Raw genomic sequence first — 17,548 nt, 5'->3', positions numbered from 1 at the left:
AACAAGACATACTGCCTTTCTGCTACCAGATATTGCTTTCATGTGGTCATAACCACTTGTAGCCATTCATTAGGAACATGCACTTATTTGTGAAGAACCTCCAGTTATATACTCCTTCAGCTTCCTTTCAAGCAAAATAAATTAGAAGTACTCATATCATGCGATTATGCCCCTGGCATCTTTACCCTTACTATTGTTACCATTAAAGCTATTAAGAGATGACTAACCTTGGTCATACGTTGCTGCCTTTCTGTCTACAGAATCAACTGTATTAACTGATAAGCTGCTCTCCGCCTGGCTTTCATGTATCTTCCGTGGAAGCTGTTGAGCTGAAATGCAAAAAAGCAAAACATCACTACATTAACCTTGATTCAAGTTTTGATTTTTATACAGAATATCTTTTTCAATAATCTGTAAAAAGTGTATAAAGTCATGGTAAAAGATTTCCTCTGGCATTTTATTAAAATATATTTACAGGAATTTGTTTTGCAATTTACCCTTTGATTTAAGTTACTTATAATGTGCTTTGGAGGTGGATGGAGAGTGTTAATAGACTTCACTAGAGATGGACTTGCGGTTCGCCCGGCGGTCAGTTCGCGGCAAATTTTGCTTGTTCGTGTTTTGCCAAACCTGCGCACTTCTGGCGCTGTTCGCGGTGGCCATATTTGTTTACATTGTGAAGAACTTTGACCCATGACACATCCATCATGGGGTACAGGACAGCCAATTGAGACATTTCAGCACATGGACATACCCCCTACCTTATAAATAGACCTGATCTGGCGGCAATTTTACACTCTGTCTTTTGTCAGTGTAGGGAAAGGACGCTGTGTGGAGCAGGGACAGTCAGTCTAATCACTAGCTAGCTAATTAGCTATTACTATTAGGTCCACAAAAGTCCTTTTAAGGACTGGTATAGGTGTATAGTATATAGGGTTGTAATACACCTATAATATACTTTCTTTCAAATATAGAAAGTATATTATGGTGCACTGCTGACTGCTGTGCTGCTGAGTGTGCTTGCTGACCAATTCTGCACCTGTCTTTTATCAGTGTAGGGAGGGACAGTTTGGTGTTTGGAGCAGGGACAGTCTGCAAATCACTAGCTACTAGGTCCACAAAGGTCCTTTTAAGGACTGGTATAGGTGTACAGTATAAAGGGTTGTACACGTATAATATACTTTCTTTCAAAAATAGAAAGCATACTATACTTGACTGCTGTGCTGCTGAGCTGAGTGCTGACCGATTCTGCAGCTGTCTTTTATCAGTGTAGGGACTGAGGGACAGTTTGGTGTTTGGAGCTGGGACAGTCCGCAAATCACTAGCTACTAGGTGCACAAAGGTCCTTTTAAGGACTGGTATAGGTGTACAGTATATAGGGTTGTACACATATAATATACTTTCTTTCAAATATAGAAAGCATATTATACTTGACTGCTGTGCTGCTCAGCTGAGTGCTGACCGATTGTGCAGCTGTCTTTTATCAGTGTAGGGACTGAGGGACAGTTTGGTGTTTGGAGCAGGGACAGTCTGAAATTCACTAGCTACTAGCTAGCTACTATTAGGTCCACACAGGTCATTTTAAGGACTGGTATAGGTGTTCTATTTGGTGTACAGTATATAGGGGTGTAATACATGTATAAAATCCTTGCACATATATAAAGCATAGTATAGTGCATTTCCACTGTGCAACATTGACTGCTGAGCGGTTCTGCAGCGATACTACAAAGAGTGACAAACGCAATAAAAAAAAAGTATTATAACTGGTGTGATAGACCGGTGGCTCCCAAAACGACAGATTGAAGCGGGGTTTTATATACCTTCTTCCACATACACACTGCACTTCTCTAGAGACTTTTGTCACAGGGTCATTTAAAAAATGACAGGCAGAGGAAGAGGCAGGCCCTTCTGCAGGGGTGGTAGGGGTAGGGCAGGAGCAACAGGCTTGAGCCAAAGTGGCAAATAGCAGAAGGTGCATTTGATTATGTCAGTGGACGCACCAGACTTGATTGAGTGGTTCACTCAGCCTTACTCTTCTGCACCCTCCTCATCCTCTCGATCTGCAGCCTCTTCTTCACTCGCTGCTGTGTGCACCCCCAAAGACACTACCACCAACACCACCACCACCACCATATACCCTCTGCTTGAGTCACAGGAATTATTTTCCGATCCATCACAAGACATTGCTGATGCACAGCCACTCTTGGCATTGGATCAGGAAGAGGAGGTAGCAACAACCGCCACTCAGCGGTCTGACGACAGTACCCAGATCAGCCCAAGGGGGAGGTTGGTTTCCGGTGTTGCTGCCTACTCCGAGATCTCTAATTATAGCCGTGGGGAAGGTGACGGCGATGATGACGTGTCTAGTGATGTCACGTGGGTGCCCACAAGAGAGGAAGAGGAGGGGAGTTCAGAGGGAGATATGGACCATCAGATAGGGAGGAGAAGCAGGCAGAATTTAGATTGCACAGGAGGGACAAAGCAGACTGCTAATGTATCAGGAGCGAGGCATCAACCATGTACGGTCACATCTGGTGCTCCCAGCCCAGGACGCCGGCACATGGCTCCGCAGTGTGGGCTTTTTTTAACGTGTCCGCTGCTGACAATAGTGTTGCCATCTGCAGCCTTTGCAGTCAGCGCATAAGTCACAGTAAGCCCAACACTCACCTAGGGACGACCGCCTTAAGAAGGCACATGAGCTGCCTTCACCGAGCCCAGTGGGAGCAATGGAACCCACAAAGCCACACTCCAGGCTCTCACCGTCCAGCCTCGTCTTCTACTTCTCTTTCTCCTCTCTCCTCACAATTGTCCTCCACTCCACCTTCCATCATGCCATCCTCACATTTTTCTGCAAAAAGGCAGGCTTTCATCGGCCAAATGTTTGAGCGTAAATAAATGATGACGCCGGATAACCCTCTTGCCCAATGGTTGCCAGCTGGCTTGTCAGAATTGATAGCCTACCAACTACTGCCATATAAACTGGTGGACTCGGAGGCCTTTTGAAAATTTGTGGCCATTGGAACACCACAATGGAAGTTCCCAGGAAGGAAGTATTTCTCACAGAAGGGCATCCCAGAGCTATATGGCCATGTTCAGTGGCAAGTGAATGTATCTCTGGCACACAGTGTCGGTGCCAAGATACATCTGACCACAGACACGTGGTCTAGCAAACACGGGCAGGGAAGGTATATAACTTTTACTGCCCACTTGGTGAACCTTCTGACGGCCGTCAAGCATGTAACCCATGGCATCCGTGTAGATTTGGTTTTACTGCCACGGATTGCTTGCAGGCCTGCGTCTTCTTCTCCTCCTCTGACTCCATCCTCCTCCCTCTCCTTCTCGGCTGACTCCTCCTTTTCCGCTGCTAGCGTCTCTTCCGCTGGGCCACCCAAGCTCCCCAAAACCTATTCGACATGCCAGGTGAGACGTTGCCATGCTGTGCTGCGTCTGTTGTGCCTGAAAGCCAAGAGCCACACTGGCCCTGCACTCCTTTCAGCTTTGCCTTCACAGGCAGATCAGTGGCTAACACCGCTCAATTTGACAGTTGGTAAAGTGTTGTGTGACAACGGTGCCAATCTGCTTAGCGCATTAAAACAGGGCAAAATTACACACGTGCCATGCATGGCACACATCTTAAACTTGGTCGTGCAGCGATTTGTTGTCAAATACCCTGTGGCCCAGGACATCTTGCGGAAGGCAAGGAAAATCTCGGCCCATTTCAGAAGATCTTACACGGCCATGGCTCGCCTTGCTAACATTCAGCGGCGACACAATCTGCCGGTCAGACGTCTTATTTGCGATTGCCTGATGTGATGGAACTCAACCTTCTATATGCTTGATAGGCTGCTCCAGCAGAAACGTGCATTTAACGACTACCTGTACGAACTCTGCGGCAGAATAGGTTCTGGGGAGCTTGGTTTTTTTTCACCTTGCCAGTGGCTGTTAATGCGCGACGCATGCAGACTTCTGCGGCCATTTGATGAGCTCACCAAACTGGTCAGTCGCAGCCATGGCGCCCTCAGTGACATTGTACCTTATGCCTTCTTTATGGAGCGTGCATTGCATTGTGTCATTGATCAAGCCATGGAGGAGCAGGAAAATGAGGAATGCTGGATGAATTCCCAGGGGGGGGCTACTCTATCTGAGACAAGTCAACAACAGGAGTCTGAAGAGGAGTCAGAGGAGGATGGTGCCGGGGCGGATGAGGAGGAGCAAGAAGGGCATGCTTTAAACCTTTCTGGGATCCTTGTTGTTGTCCGTGGATGGGAAGAGGAGAATGAGGAGGACGACATTATCCTGGATGATGAGCAGGCCACCACACCGCTTCCAGTTTAGTGCAAATGGGGGCCTTAATACTCCAGTGTTTTAACAGGGACCCCGTATAAAAAGCATAAAGGTCAAGGAACAGTACTGGGTGGCAACGTACTTATACCCACGGGACAAACACAAAATGGCCGGAAATGATACCACCATCACAAAGGTCTGTCAGAATGGAGCAGTTGCAGGCCTTGCTTCGAGAAATGCTGCATTCTGCTTTTGCGTGCGCTGGCAGAGGAGGAATTCCCACTTCCAGAGAAAGAGTTGCGGGTACCAATCCAACAGCGCCTACAAGAAGAGTGCGGTTTGAAGATGTGTTGGTGACTTCTGATATGAGGTCATTCTTTCAGCCAACCCATCGACAGGTCTCATCCAGATCCAGCACCAGGGAATGCCTAGACCGACAGGTGTCTGACTACATCGGGTTAATGGCCGATGTGGACGCTCTGAGAAGTGATGAACCCCTGGACTACTGGGTGGGCAAGCTTAACCTCTGGCCAGAGCTTGCCCAATTTGCAATGGAACTATTGGCTTGCCCCTCGTCCAGTGTCCTGTCCGAAAGGACGTTCAGCGCAGCAGGGGGATTGTGACCGATAAGTGCACTCGCCTAGCTCACGACAGTGTTGACTACCTCACATTTCTAAAAATGAATGAGGCATGGATCTCGGAGGAATTCAACACATGTGACCAGTAGACCATGTATATGCATAACTCTATTTATTTAATCGAGCACACAGACCTTTTTTCTACCTTTGGCTCACTTCCTTGTTCAAAAAAAGCACACCGTACTATATGCCCGTACCCTCCTGAAAAGGTTGAGCGGTGTCATATTTTTGGGTCCCGCAGCGAGTTGCTGGTATCAGTGCTGGTGTCATTGATCTCTATCTTGGTGCTGGTGTCAGTGCTCTCTCTCTATCTCGGTGCTGGTGTCAGTGCTCTCTATCATGGTGCTGGTGTCAGTGGTCTCTCTATCACGGTGCTGGTGTCAGTGCTCTCTATCTCGGTGCTGGTGTCAGTGCTCTCTATCTTGGTGCTGGTGTCAGTGCTCTCTATCACGGTGCTGGTGTCAGTGCTCTCTATCACGGTGCTGGTGTCCTGCCCTCTATCTCAGTGCTGGTGTCAGTGCTCTCTATCACGGTGCTGGTGTCAGTGCTCTCTCTCTATCACTGTGCTGGTGTCAGTGCTCTCTATCATGGTGCTGGTGTGCTGTCAGTGCTCTCTATCTCGGTGCTGGTGTCATTGCTCTCTATCACGGTGCTGGTGTCAGTGCTCTTTCTCTATCTCAGTGCTGGTGTCAGTGCTCTCTCTCTATCTCGGTGTTGGTGTGGTGTCAGTGCTCTCTATCTCTGTGCTGGTTTTGTCTCAGTGCTCTCTATCACGGTGCTGGTTTCAGTGCTCTCTATCACGGTGCTGGTTTTAGACAGTGAAGGAGATAGCAGCGGAGAAGCCAATCAGCAGGCAGTGCCAGCACCATGGCTGAGGATTAGCACTGGACTGGCACCTCCGGACCACCGCAGTGGAGCCCTGCATAGGTGGGGGTAAGGGCCGGGCAGAGGGAAGGGCTCAAGCACAGATTGGCACACTGGGACACTGGCACAAAACTGCACTGCCCTGACTGTGGCACTGATCATCTCCTGCACCCCTTCATAGCCTGCCCTGACCTTGCCTCTCCTCCATGGCCTTCATGCACTCCTGAATTGTCAAAATTTCACAGATAAAAAAAGAATGCACAGCTAGTAAGTATTTTGTGGCTGAAAATATTACCTGGAGGTTTTTAAGGTTCGCCTGCCATTAAAGTCAATGGGGCCCGCCGCAAACCTTGGGGTTCGCAAACTTTTGGCCGCGGTTCGCGTTCATGAAATGTCCCATTGGAAGTTCATCCATCACTAGTCTTCACAAAATAAGGATAAAATCTCTAGATTTTTAGAATGTAAAACAAGTGTGTAAAGGTATAAGAGAGCAATCCAGGGTCATGGGTCCCCATACAAATCTAGGACTCGGCATTCAAAATGGAGAATGTTTTCAAAATGATTGGTGGGAGGAAATACATCAATTGCCACATTATTGTAAATGGGAACAAATGGGTGGATGTGGGTGATTAATGTCCTTTATAAATGTGATGGATCTAAAATAGGTTGTCAGGAGTGAGAAAATTGCAAGTAATGGAAATGGAGTGCGAAGAATCAGTCATTGCTTTATATATATGGGGCTTGTCTTTGACGCTCAAACCACAATTGTTATAATCATGTGCTGGACTGATAACAAAAAAAGACAAAACTGGGCTAAAGGAAATGCTGACTTTAAATGGCTAGATGTTTCCTGGTGGACAATGAATGGGAACATGTTGCCCATTCTCTATGATTTCTTGTGTTACTAAACAGTAGTAAACATGTGGTTAACACTCTTATACTTGGTGACAAAAGTCAAGAATCAACACTATATTTTCCCCAAAAATTGAGCATTCTGGCAGCTAGAACTTTTTTTTGCTTTTGTCACAAGCATCATACTGGCTATCAGAGATGAGCAAAATTGGATAATGTATAGCCCCCTAAGTAAAGTTTGCAATAGACAGTGTGAAATTTGTCTGGTTCAACTGGGACTGACTGAATTCCAATCAATGCCTGGCCTGGCTGTGTGACAGAAGTCGGTAACTTGCGTTACCTCTGTCCAAGGGAGATATTGGAAAAATGTGACAATCTGTGGCTGCAGACGCTGATCACTGTACTCTGATAGTGGCAGAGAAGAGATTCTTCCATCCACCATGCTTTGCGTGGATAGAGGATTAGCTTTTAAACTACCCGTCTTTGGCCAGTTGAAGAGTCTGTGTTGCCAACATCCCAAAATTGATTCTATAAAGACCCTCAAAAGAGAGACACAAGTACCCCCCCCCCCCCCCCCCGCGGGACTTTACAGGCAAAAAAAAAATTGTATTTATTAAAATGTAAATTAAATCAAGAAATATTAAAATGTAATTTATTTAAGAAATATATTAAAAATATATGTATAAAATACATTCCATGCATGAAAATTCCTTTACATACAATCCATTTTTGGACAAATTCACAAATTAATATGAATACACACAATCCTCCAATAGCCTGACATGTTTCAGGATATAATCCCTTCTTCAGAGGTGTTTTTGGGAGAGTATAAATATATTCTGAAAAAAAAGGGGTAGAAATGATCTTAACAAGGACATTCTAGACAAAAAAAAATACAATACATAAATACCAATGCTGAACTTGTGTAGAATATATATGCATAGATTGGTCCCTCAAAAAGTTTCTTTTAAAAAAACTTTAGAGAAACTTTGTCACTGTTTATCCACTAAGGAACAATGAGCGCAGACTGAGCCCAGAGCAGCCCACACAAGGATCAGCCCAAAGCAACCACCATATACCTGCCAACAGGGAACGCCCTGTTTCCCCTTCTTCAGGAGATGTGGGATTCGTGGTGTCCTCAGATGTCCCGATTCTTTTCTCCCCTACGTGAATACAAAAAAGGTATACTTAGCACACAGATATTTGGGGCGAGAAATAGTTACATGAAACATTACTTGAAAGTGTTGTCCAATTGTCTATTTTGGCCCAGTTCCAAGCTGAAGGCATGATTTTTTCCATTTCCAAAGCTGGAATACTTACCTGTTTTGTTAAAGTTTCACACATGGAGAAACCCCTAGTATCCACTGGAGCACTTGTGTGGGACACCATAAAAAGGTTGTTCGGGTGTTCCACACTAGTGCTCCTCCGTCCAGATGTGTAAACAGCTGCTGAGTGTCCTCTCCTTACACTGAATCAAGTTTGCATTTCATTATAGTTACAAACACATCTAGACAACAATGTACTAAACGTCTTTTAATCTAAATAGGCATGAACAAATGTAGTTAACCTGCATCTGCCAAAAACGTTGTATTAGTGGTCGAATGAATGATGTTTAATACGAACCACTACTGTGCCCATGAACCTCAAACTTCCCATTTTAAACTGTACAACAGTAAAGAAAAGCACATGGAGCAGCACTAAAGTAATAATAATAATAATAGGAACACATGACAAATACTTACTTTTTAGAAGCAGTTTCCTGATTCTTCTGTACTGATCATGCTCCCTCAATTTCAGGTCTGACCAGCATTTCCTCAATTGCTCCTTGGATCATACACCAAATTTCCTGTGCAGACTTCTCACAACTTTAGTCATGATCTAAAGTTCTCACATTTGGGTTTGGGTACGGTCCATACTTCCCATCATAGTCGGCCCTCTTCAAGATGTCGACCATCTCCACCATTTCTACAAAGGACATATTTGAGGCCTTATATTTCGTCCTGGATCTGGAATTGCCTTGCTCTGGGCTTTCTTCCTTGTTGCTGCTCTCTGCATACACCTACTGTCTCTCTGCCATGTGCTCTCCCACTGCGCCAAAAGAGAAGGTGCAGGGAATACACTATAAAGAAGGTCAGGGGCAGAGTTTCATGCATGAGCAGTGTATATAAAGCATAACATGCGTGCCTCGAACATACGATCTGTGGGCGGAGGATGGAGTATCGTAAGCACCGATCGTACAAACAAAGTTACAATTTTAACTTGGGGCATAAGTGGTTAGTGGCCTATACTGCTTTTAGATTGAGGCCTATATTGGAACAAGATTAGGGGAGTTTAGCCTGACATTAGGGTTTGTCTTGTGTTGTGTCTTGCAGAGAAAATGGATGGGTTTAAAGACCACAGCTTCCTCCCAATCTTCATTGACAAGTACAGGGAGCTGCCCCGTCTGTGGCAGGTCAAACACCCCCATTATAATAACAAATTAAAGAGGGAGACAGTGCTGGAGAAACTGCTGGAGTTGGTGAAACATCCCCAGTTTAAAAGCCAAAATTGGTTGCCTGAGGAGCACATATCTTAGGGAGTTCAAGAAGGTCCAGGATTCCCAGAGGTCAGGAGCTGCAGCAGATGACATTTATGTCCTCAGGCTGTGGTACTATCACAGACTGCATTTTCTGTTAGACCAGACTGAAGTCAGGGAATCCCTCTCAACCCTTCCTTCCACGCTTCCTTCCACCCCAGCTGAGGCTTCCGACGCCCACCCTGGGACTTCCAACCAGGAAGAAGTGGAGGAGCCAAGCTTGAGCCAGGTATAGTATTGTTCTACATATTTTTTTGTAAAAATAAATGATGTTAACTAGACAATAGTAGCCAAAAAGAATTGGGACAAGAATGAAAAATGCTGGGCTCAGAATAATAGTCTTTTCTATTTGTTAAAATTCAATTTGCAACAGTCATGAGCTGAAAATTGTGTGTGATTGATGAACCAAAAATAAAACAATGTCCCTTTTTCATATACAGGAAGACCTCAGTCATGGGGAGGCCATGGAAGGTGGCTGTGGAATGTGGCAGCCAGGAGGAGGCAGGGGTTAGTGGCAGCCAGGAGGTGGGCAGGTCTAGGAGTCTAACAGAATCCCTGGTCCCTCCCCTCCGCCTTCCAACCAAAAGGCCCAGGAAGGGGAGGGACGTGGGGGAGTCAGCACTCAAGCTGGTTCGGGAGGCTTCTGAGGCCCTCAAAACCACCCCCACTCTTCAAGGGGCCTTTGCCTCCATGGCTGCATGCAAACTGCAGCAAAAACCTCTTTTCATCTAATTTTAATGAGTGGCCACGAGTCTTGTTAAGCTCCTTTCCGCCAAAAAGTTTTATCCCTATTGTGGGGTCACCAGTATGGTATTTGTATATTGAAATCATATCCCCTCTCAAGCGTCTCTTCTGCAGAGAGAATAAGTTCAGTGCTCTCAACCTTTCTTCATAACTAATATCCTCCAGGCCCTTTATTAGCTTTGTTGCCCTTCTTTGTACTCACTCCATTTCCAGTACACCCTTCCTGAGGACTAGTGCCCAGAACTGGACAGCATACTCTAGGTGCGGCCGGACCCGATTCTTGTATAGCGGGAGAATTATCATTTTATCTCTGGAATTAATCCCCTTTTTAATGCATGCCAATATTCTGTTTGCTTTGTTAGCAGCAGGTAACCAAAAAAAACTGTAGACAAAAAAGATGGTATCCCAATGAGAGTCATTGGGAAAGCATAGCATTTACTATAACAAAACAGCAGTGCTAGAGTGATATCTAAATAAAAAGTATTTTATTAGCAAACAGTAAAAGCATCAATATTATGCTACACTCTGCTGTAAATTACAGCTTCACAGTGTCACCCTAATAAAAGAACAGTACCTATATATAAGGTGCTTCATCAAGGAAAACAGACACAGACAGACATATAACATAACAACATATATACAGATAAACACAAAACGTCCGGACACCTATTTTAATGCACAGGCCAGATGTCAATAGATAATTATCGCATGTGGGAATAATTTGATATAAGAAAGTGTGTGTGAGAGTGTGACATCAGGTCTGTGCATTACCCCAGGAACGTTGGGCAGGTGCTGTGACCTCTCTGTCTCCTATGTTTAATAAATTGTGGTGATATCTTATGTTGCATATAGTGGGAAGGTGTGTAGAAGTTTTAAAAGTGGTTTTCTTCATCTATACATCAGAGTTGTACCTGCATGTATGCCTCACTATGTATGCATGCCACTGGTAATTAGGGATGGGCCTGATGTTCACCCAACGTAAGTTTGACTCAAACATCAGGTGTTTCTACCATTCGCAGAATAGCGAACAATATGGGCAATTCGCAGTCAGTGTAGAATATATATACAGTGTAGGCAGTGTACAGTATATAATGCAGTGTATTGAAGAGGTTAAGGGGAACCCTATGACAGAATTAAGAAAAAAACAGCATGGGTCCCCCCCTCTCCCACCCATACCAGGCCCTTTGGGTCTGGTATAGATTTTAAGGGGAACTGCACTCCAAAATGTAAAAAAAACACAGCGTGGGGTCCCCCCCAAATCCATACCAAGCCCTTTGGGTCTGGCATATATTTTAAGGGAAACTTTTTTTTTACATTTTGGCATGGGATCCCCCCAAAATCCATACCAGACCCTTATCTGAGCAAGCAGCCTGGCAGGCCAGGAAGGGGGGGGGGGTGCTCCCCAAAGCACCCTCCCCATGTTGAGGGCATGTTGCCTGGTATGGTTCAGGAGGGGAGTGCTCGCTCCCCCCCCCTTCCTGTCCTGCCAGGCTGCTTGCTTGGATAAGGGCCTGGTATGGATTGTGAGGGGACCCCATGCTGTTTTTTTTTTTTTTTTTTTACATTTTGGCGTGGAGTTCCCCTTAAAATCCATAATAGACCCAAAAGGGCATGGTATGGACTGGAGGGGAACCCCACGCCAATTTTTTCCTTAATTTTTATCTATATTGCCAGGAGTCGGCAATACATAACAGCCACAAGCAATTTTAAATGACATTGTTTTCTTTTAGAAATTTCATTTTGCCTCGGCACTGTAAAACACATCACACAGATGCCCCACTTTACAGGCAGACTAAGGCCCCCCCCCCCCGCATGATATTTAAAGCAATATTTCATTTTTATTGTTTCACTTTAAGCATTATTAAAGACACAATTCTCCTGAATACACGGTTGTTTTAAAAACTTTTTTTGCATTGATACATGCCCCCTGGGCAGTACTCGGGTCCCCATACACGTTTTATGGCAATAACTTGCATATAAGACTTTAAAATTAGCACTTTTGATTTTTCATGTTCATGTCCCATAGACTTTATTAGGGTTCGCATGTTCGCACAAATTATTTGCCTGTTTGCATGTTCTGGTGTGAACTGTGAGGGGGGGGGGGGGTGTTCTGCCCATCCCTACTGGTAATAACAGTAATGAAACACATTGTAGATTTCACTGGGATCACTAGTGCATCCTGATACAATGATAAAATATAATTTGCCCATTGAATCAATGGCAGACATTAGTCACTTTCCCATAACCACAAGGTCAACCGTTAGTACATCCTTTGATAGAGAGAATACGTCACAGACAACTTGTGCACTTGCTGTTATTTGTCACTATCAGTGCAAATGAGTTAGTTGATGCAGGCAGCATCCGCCGCATCAGAGGGAACAATAGGTCAGCCAGCGAAGGACTATAGAGAGCTATTAGGGAAAAGAAGTAGATGACTGGATAATAATGCATGGAATTCAAAGTATGACTTGGGTACTTTACCACGGTAGACACTTCCCTCCTTGCTGTCTTCATTTCCATTTCCTCTCTGCACTTGATGCTGCATATAGTGGCAACTCTACAGTTTTGCTTTCCTGTCATGCAGTGTGGAAAAAAATCGGTGCTGCAGGGATCTAACGGCTCCTGCTAAGTCACTTGCAGTGCGGCTCAGTGTACACTTCCTCCTGTTCGTTGTCCACCAAGACAAATGGGGATGTTACAGGTGGCATCACAGGCATTGATAACATCAATTATTTCGCTCAGGAAGTAGCATAGCTTCATCTGGACATTAATGGGTTGGCAAACCCGGCCCTTATAATTAGTAATCCTTTTCTGGTGGTGCCACCCAACTAGGAAACTTTAAAGGGATGTTGAACATGTTGTCCGTCATCCATTGTTGGTTGTCTCCATTGTCTTTTTGAAGAATTACTCATACATTTATTTTAATTTTTATTTGTTATACCAGATAGAATGAATATATATATATATAGAGAGAGAGGGAGAGGATGATTCTTTTGGGAGAAACATAATATTTTTGGTAAGTTAAAAATTAATATGCTTAAAACTAGTTTAATTGCAAAGCCTAGGGTAGATCAAAGGACCGTCCTAGAAATTTAACAGTTTATATACATACATATACATAAGGAGAAAAAGAAAGAGAGAGCTAGGGTGGATGAAGAGGAGGAAAAAAGGAAAGCATAGTAAACCTAGCATTTCAGTTTTCCAGGAAGACCTGGAGATTCAGTTCTGTGTTAAGTCCAACAGGCGTAATGGACTTCAACCTGTATATCCGCCATTTTTCTCTTTGGAGCAATATACGGCTGAAGGCCCCTCTTCTTGATGGTAATTTAAGGGTATAAATTCCTTTCACCTTCATGCCTTCAGGGTTACCATTGTGGTATGCCGAAAAATGATTTCCAGAGGTTTCTCTGGGTCTTTCTCATTAAATTCCCTAAGGTGTTCACCTATTCTGACTTTCAGAGGTATTTTCATTTTGCTTATATAGATCTTGGACATGTGATCGTATAAATCACCTGTGTGGTGGAGCAGTTGATTAGATCTCTAATTTCATAACTTTTTTGTTCTAAAGCATCCATAAATACATTAGTTTGATCTACAAAGGGGCAGACCTGGCATTTGTTACACGGGTACATTCCCTTTGTTCTGGGATATGCCAATAACCAGCTTGCATTTGGCTCTCTTACAAATTCAGATAATAAAATAGGCGCCCGGAAGTATTGTGTTTATATGTATATATGTCGTTATGTTACATGTCTGTCCGTGTCTGTTGTTCCTGATGAAGCACCTTAATGTACAGATTGTAGCATAATATTGTTGCTTTTACTGTTTGCTAATAAAATACATTTTGTTTGGATATCACTCTAGCACTGCCCTTTTGTTGCCAATAGTAACCACTATGCTTCCCCAATGACTCTCATTGGGATACCCTCTTTTTTGGCTGACACTGGCTCAGCCAGGCCCAACACAAATGCCCTTTGCAGGCAGGGACCATGGGTTTCTCTGGTGTAGCAGACAAAATAGTAGAAGTCCTAGTGCTAGCGGTCCACATGGATACTGAGCCCAGTACCACATCTTCTGAACCTGCTAGCCCTCCAGGCTGCAGCTACCTGTTTCCACTGACAGTGCCACCACAGTCTACTCCACTGGCTCTGCACCCATCCCAGACTGCACTCTCCTAGTCCTCTCAGGTGTGCCTCCCCAGTCTTTTTGACTGTGTGAACACTCACCAGCCCTCTTGGCTGTCTCTGTGGAACTCCTGGAGACCTACCCGGCAGTGTTCTCCTGCTGTCCTCTCTTGCTCCTCCTGTGCCTCCTGGTCAGGACATCTGTGGGTTGCTGGAGGGTTCCATCCACACCCGAGCCCAGGCCCAAGATCAGTCACCTAGACTGGGGAGCTCCATCAAAGACCCAGACAGCCTAACACTCCATCTTCCACCTGATTACAACTTTCCCCCAGCTGGGTTGACCCTGGGTATTTAAGGAGACCTACCCCCCTGCCAATCCAAGTTGGGGGTTGGTCAAGGCTCCTCAGAATACCCCAGGCAGCTCCACCTCTCCTCTCCACCTATCATCCAGAAGATATGAGAACATTCTGGAAAGAAGTGGGAGGTCTTGATGATGCTGCCTGTGAGTCACCCAGCTCTGCCCTGAGTTACTCGCAACCAAGATCAAAACACAGCTAGGCCTGACTGCCAACCAAGCCTGGAAATTTACAAATTCTCACAAAACCCTAGCCAAACTACTTTTAGCACACTAGAGGGTGTTGCATATCTGTCAGGGAAGCCATCAGGATGAATGCTGGGAAAATTAGCATTAATCAACTGGTGAAATGTGTCCATTCAGGGCCAAATTTTAGGACCCATAATCCCATGTGTGATCATTCAACTATGGTCAGCCGGGTTACAATTGCCAATAATGGAGGCTTTTTTATGTGCCACCCCATCACTATAAAAGGTTTCCCAGCAGCTATTCATCATTGTGTGTTGGAGTAGTTTGGAGAGAGCCGGAGAGATAGTTGCTATAAGGTGAGCTAACTCTGCGGATCGCAGTGTGGTCGTACAGGTCACTGCTATCCTCAGAGCCCATCCACAGAACACTGCAGTGTAGGAATTTTCAACATATCTGCTGCTGACAGCACCATTGTGGTCTGCCTGCAGCATATCAGAAAGTGAAAGTACAATCTATTTGGGTACCACATGCACAACTGCACCACAGACCTCAGAGGAAGCAGCTACTCAATGCCAGCAACAAATGCCCGACTACTTTTTACTCACTGTCCACACACCCCTCCCCCAACATGCTCTTGCTGCATCTGTCAGAAACCTCTGCAGCCTGGAGTGACAGGAATGAAAGTCTCACAGGGGGTTTAAAGGGCTTATATGCCACATCAAGTGGGGAAGTGGGTCATGGGGCTATGCTGAGGAGGGTTAAGAAAAGGCTTAAATCTCTGTAGAATTCTTCTACATCCACCCTGCCAGCATTGTTTTCAAGTCAGGTGTCTCATTTGGAGCAGAAGAAAAAATGTCTTCAAATCACCCGCATTCCCAGTGTTCTAATCCTACCTTTCTAAAACTCCTGGCTTTCCAGTTGCTCCCATTCCAGCTCATACTATAATTTTATGCCCTTTGCTACACCACAGTGGCAAGTAGCAAGCCAACATTATTTTGCCCACAAAGCTATCCATGCCCTCCAAAATTATGTGAAATGCAATGGGGTTGATTTACTAAAGGCAATTAGGTTCTGCTAACTTCCATTATCCAATCATGTGAAAGCAAAAATACAATTTATTTTCATTTTCCTTGACAGTGATTTGGTATTCTTTTCAAAGTGAATATTCACCACATTCACTAAGCTAAGGGAAAATTCTCTTGCAATGTGAGCAGCCTATTTGCCTTTTGTAAATAAACCCCAATGTGCCTGTGTCACTTGACTATGAGCCATGAAACATTAGCAGGGATTCTACATAACCTGTACGGGACATTGATTGAATCTTCTGGTGGTTGGGAAAGGTGTAGGACAACATCCCAGACTAAAGGCTGCCATGCTGTGTTGCAGTTTCTATGCCTGGAGGACAGGAGCCACACTGGTTAAGAGCTGCTGGAAGCTCTCCAGTCCCAGACCAAGAGTTGGCTGGCTCCTTCCTATCTTCTGCCCTGGATGGTGGTGTAGGGCAACAGGCTGCTCTTTGACTAGGAAAAATCATACATGTGCTTTGCCTGACATATATACTCAACCTGGTGGAGCTGCAGTTTGGCTTGGCTTGCAGGTGCACAAGATGGCTAACCTATAAATGGCGTCACTCAGCCACTATCTTGGTCGTCACACTATATCTACAATCGAAGGAGGAATGAAGCTCCTCCATTCATGGGGCATAATCCCAGAACTCCCATGCAATGGATATGACGCCACAAGAAAACCCAACTCCTCTCCACAAGGGAATAACTGTGGGAACCACAAATGAAAATTCAATTGAGCAACATTGCCCTTACACTATTTGCTATAACACAAAGTCTGGTCTGGCTTTCTGCTCAAACAAGTACAGATTTTGAACTTTCCCCCAAGTTTAGTCAGTACCTCGCTAAAGTTACATTTTGCTGACGTGTTTGTTTGACTGTTTTATTTTACTTTTCTCCTTTTTATCTGTTGAACTTTAAGCATCAAAATTTCACGTGCCATTCATTGTTTAATAGAAGCCTTGACAACCTAACACCTTCTCTGTCACACTCGGAGCCATAAAGAGAAGAATCCCGCCCGTGGTAGTCAGCACCTTCCTGAGGAACCTTTGAACAACTCCTTCAAATCGTAAGTCACTTCTTGCCAGACAATGCACCACCATACAACAACATGTCCATCACTATACTTTCCCTGAATGCGAAAGGCCTGAACCACAAGGCTAAACATTCTTCCATGTGGAAAACAGCTTTATCACTAAATAGCGATGTGCTTTGTGTACAAGAAACCCATTTTGCTCAAGATTCATCCCCTCAGTGCCTTTTTCCCCATGTATTTAAGTTATGCTATACACGGAAACGAAGAGGAGTGTTAACTGCCATGCGAAACACTGTTTCCTTCCAACTCCAAAAGTGCATTAATGATCCGGAAGGTCACTATATTATCTTGCACTGCTTAATAAATACCGCTCAGTACACTTTGGTCTCCCTATATCAGGGGTACCCAATCAGTGGCCCAGGGGCCACATGTCGCCCGCAGAGCCCTCTGATGTAGCTTGTGACCTCCTGCTCTGGTATAGATTAGAAAGAAGTTATTAAAGGTCAGTTTATTACTAAAATCACTGTGTATATATGGGCATATCTTTTCTGCAGTGGTTACTGGGCTGCTTTCAAACTGATCCGCAGGTGCAGAGCAGTTTATCTGCGGGTTACCTGCGCTGAGCCATAGACTTCTATTATTACCTGCGAGTTTGGTGAGCTTTCTGAAAGTGCACCAAACCTGCAGAATATAATAGAAGTCTCTTGCAAACTGCAGGAAAGCTAAAGGTACACTGCATTGCACACATGATGCTGGTAAACCGCAGCCCATCAGTGTGAAAGCAGCCTTGGACCCCTTTCACATGGTCAGTCCGACAGTCTGA

The 17,548-nt window shown here is 44.8% G+C and overlaps 1 protein-coding gene across 2 annotated transcripts in view; it reads right to left on the bottom strand.

Moving 5' to 3' along the window:
- The window catches only part of MMRN1 (multimerin 1), a 184,983-nt gene that overhangs the window by 29,145 nt on the left and 138,290 nt on the right, over window positions 1–17,548 (bottom strand). The window contains exons 4-5 of one of the 2 annotated variants that reach the window (XM_077476554.1): window positions 7,718–7,801; window positions 228–329 (exon numbers count right to left, since the gene is read on the bottom strand). In XM_077476554.1, the coding sequence (XP_077332680.1) occupies window positions 228–329; window positions 7,718–7,801 (186 nt within the window). The remainder of the gene's footprint in view (window positions 1–227; window positions 330–7,717; window positions 7,802–17,548) is intronic. The other variant, XM_077476555.1, reaches the window with a different exon arrangement.

Source organism: Lithobates pipiens, unplaced genomic scaffold (assembly GCF_037356315.1).
Source record: "Lithobates pipiens isolate NorthernLeopardFrog02 unplaced genomic scaffold, aLitPip1_a1.2 Scaffold_13, whole genome shotgun sequence".
NCBI lineage: Eukaryota > Metazoa > Chordata > Amphibia > Anura > Ranidae > Lithobates > Lithobates pipiens.
Note: the sequence above shows the minus strand (reverse complement) of the source record. Positions and strands in the feature narration are given on the sequence as shown.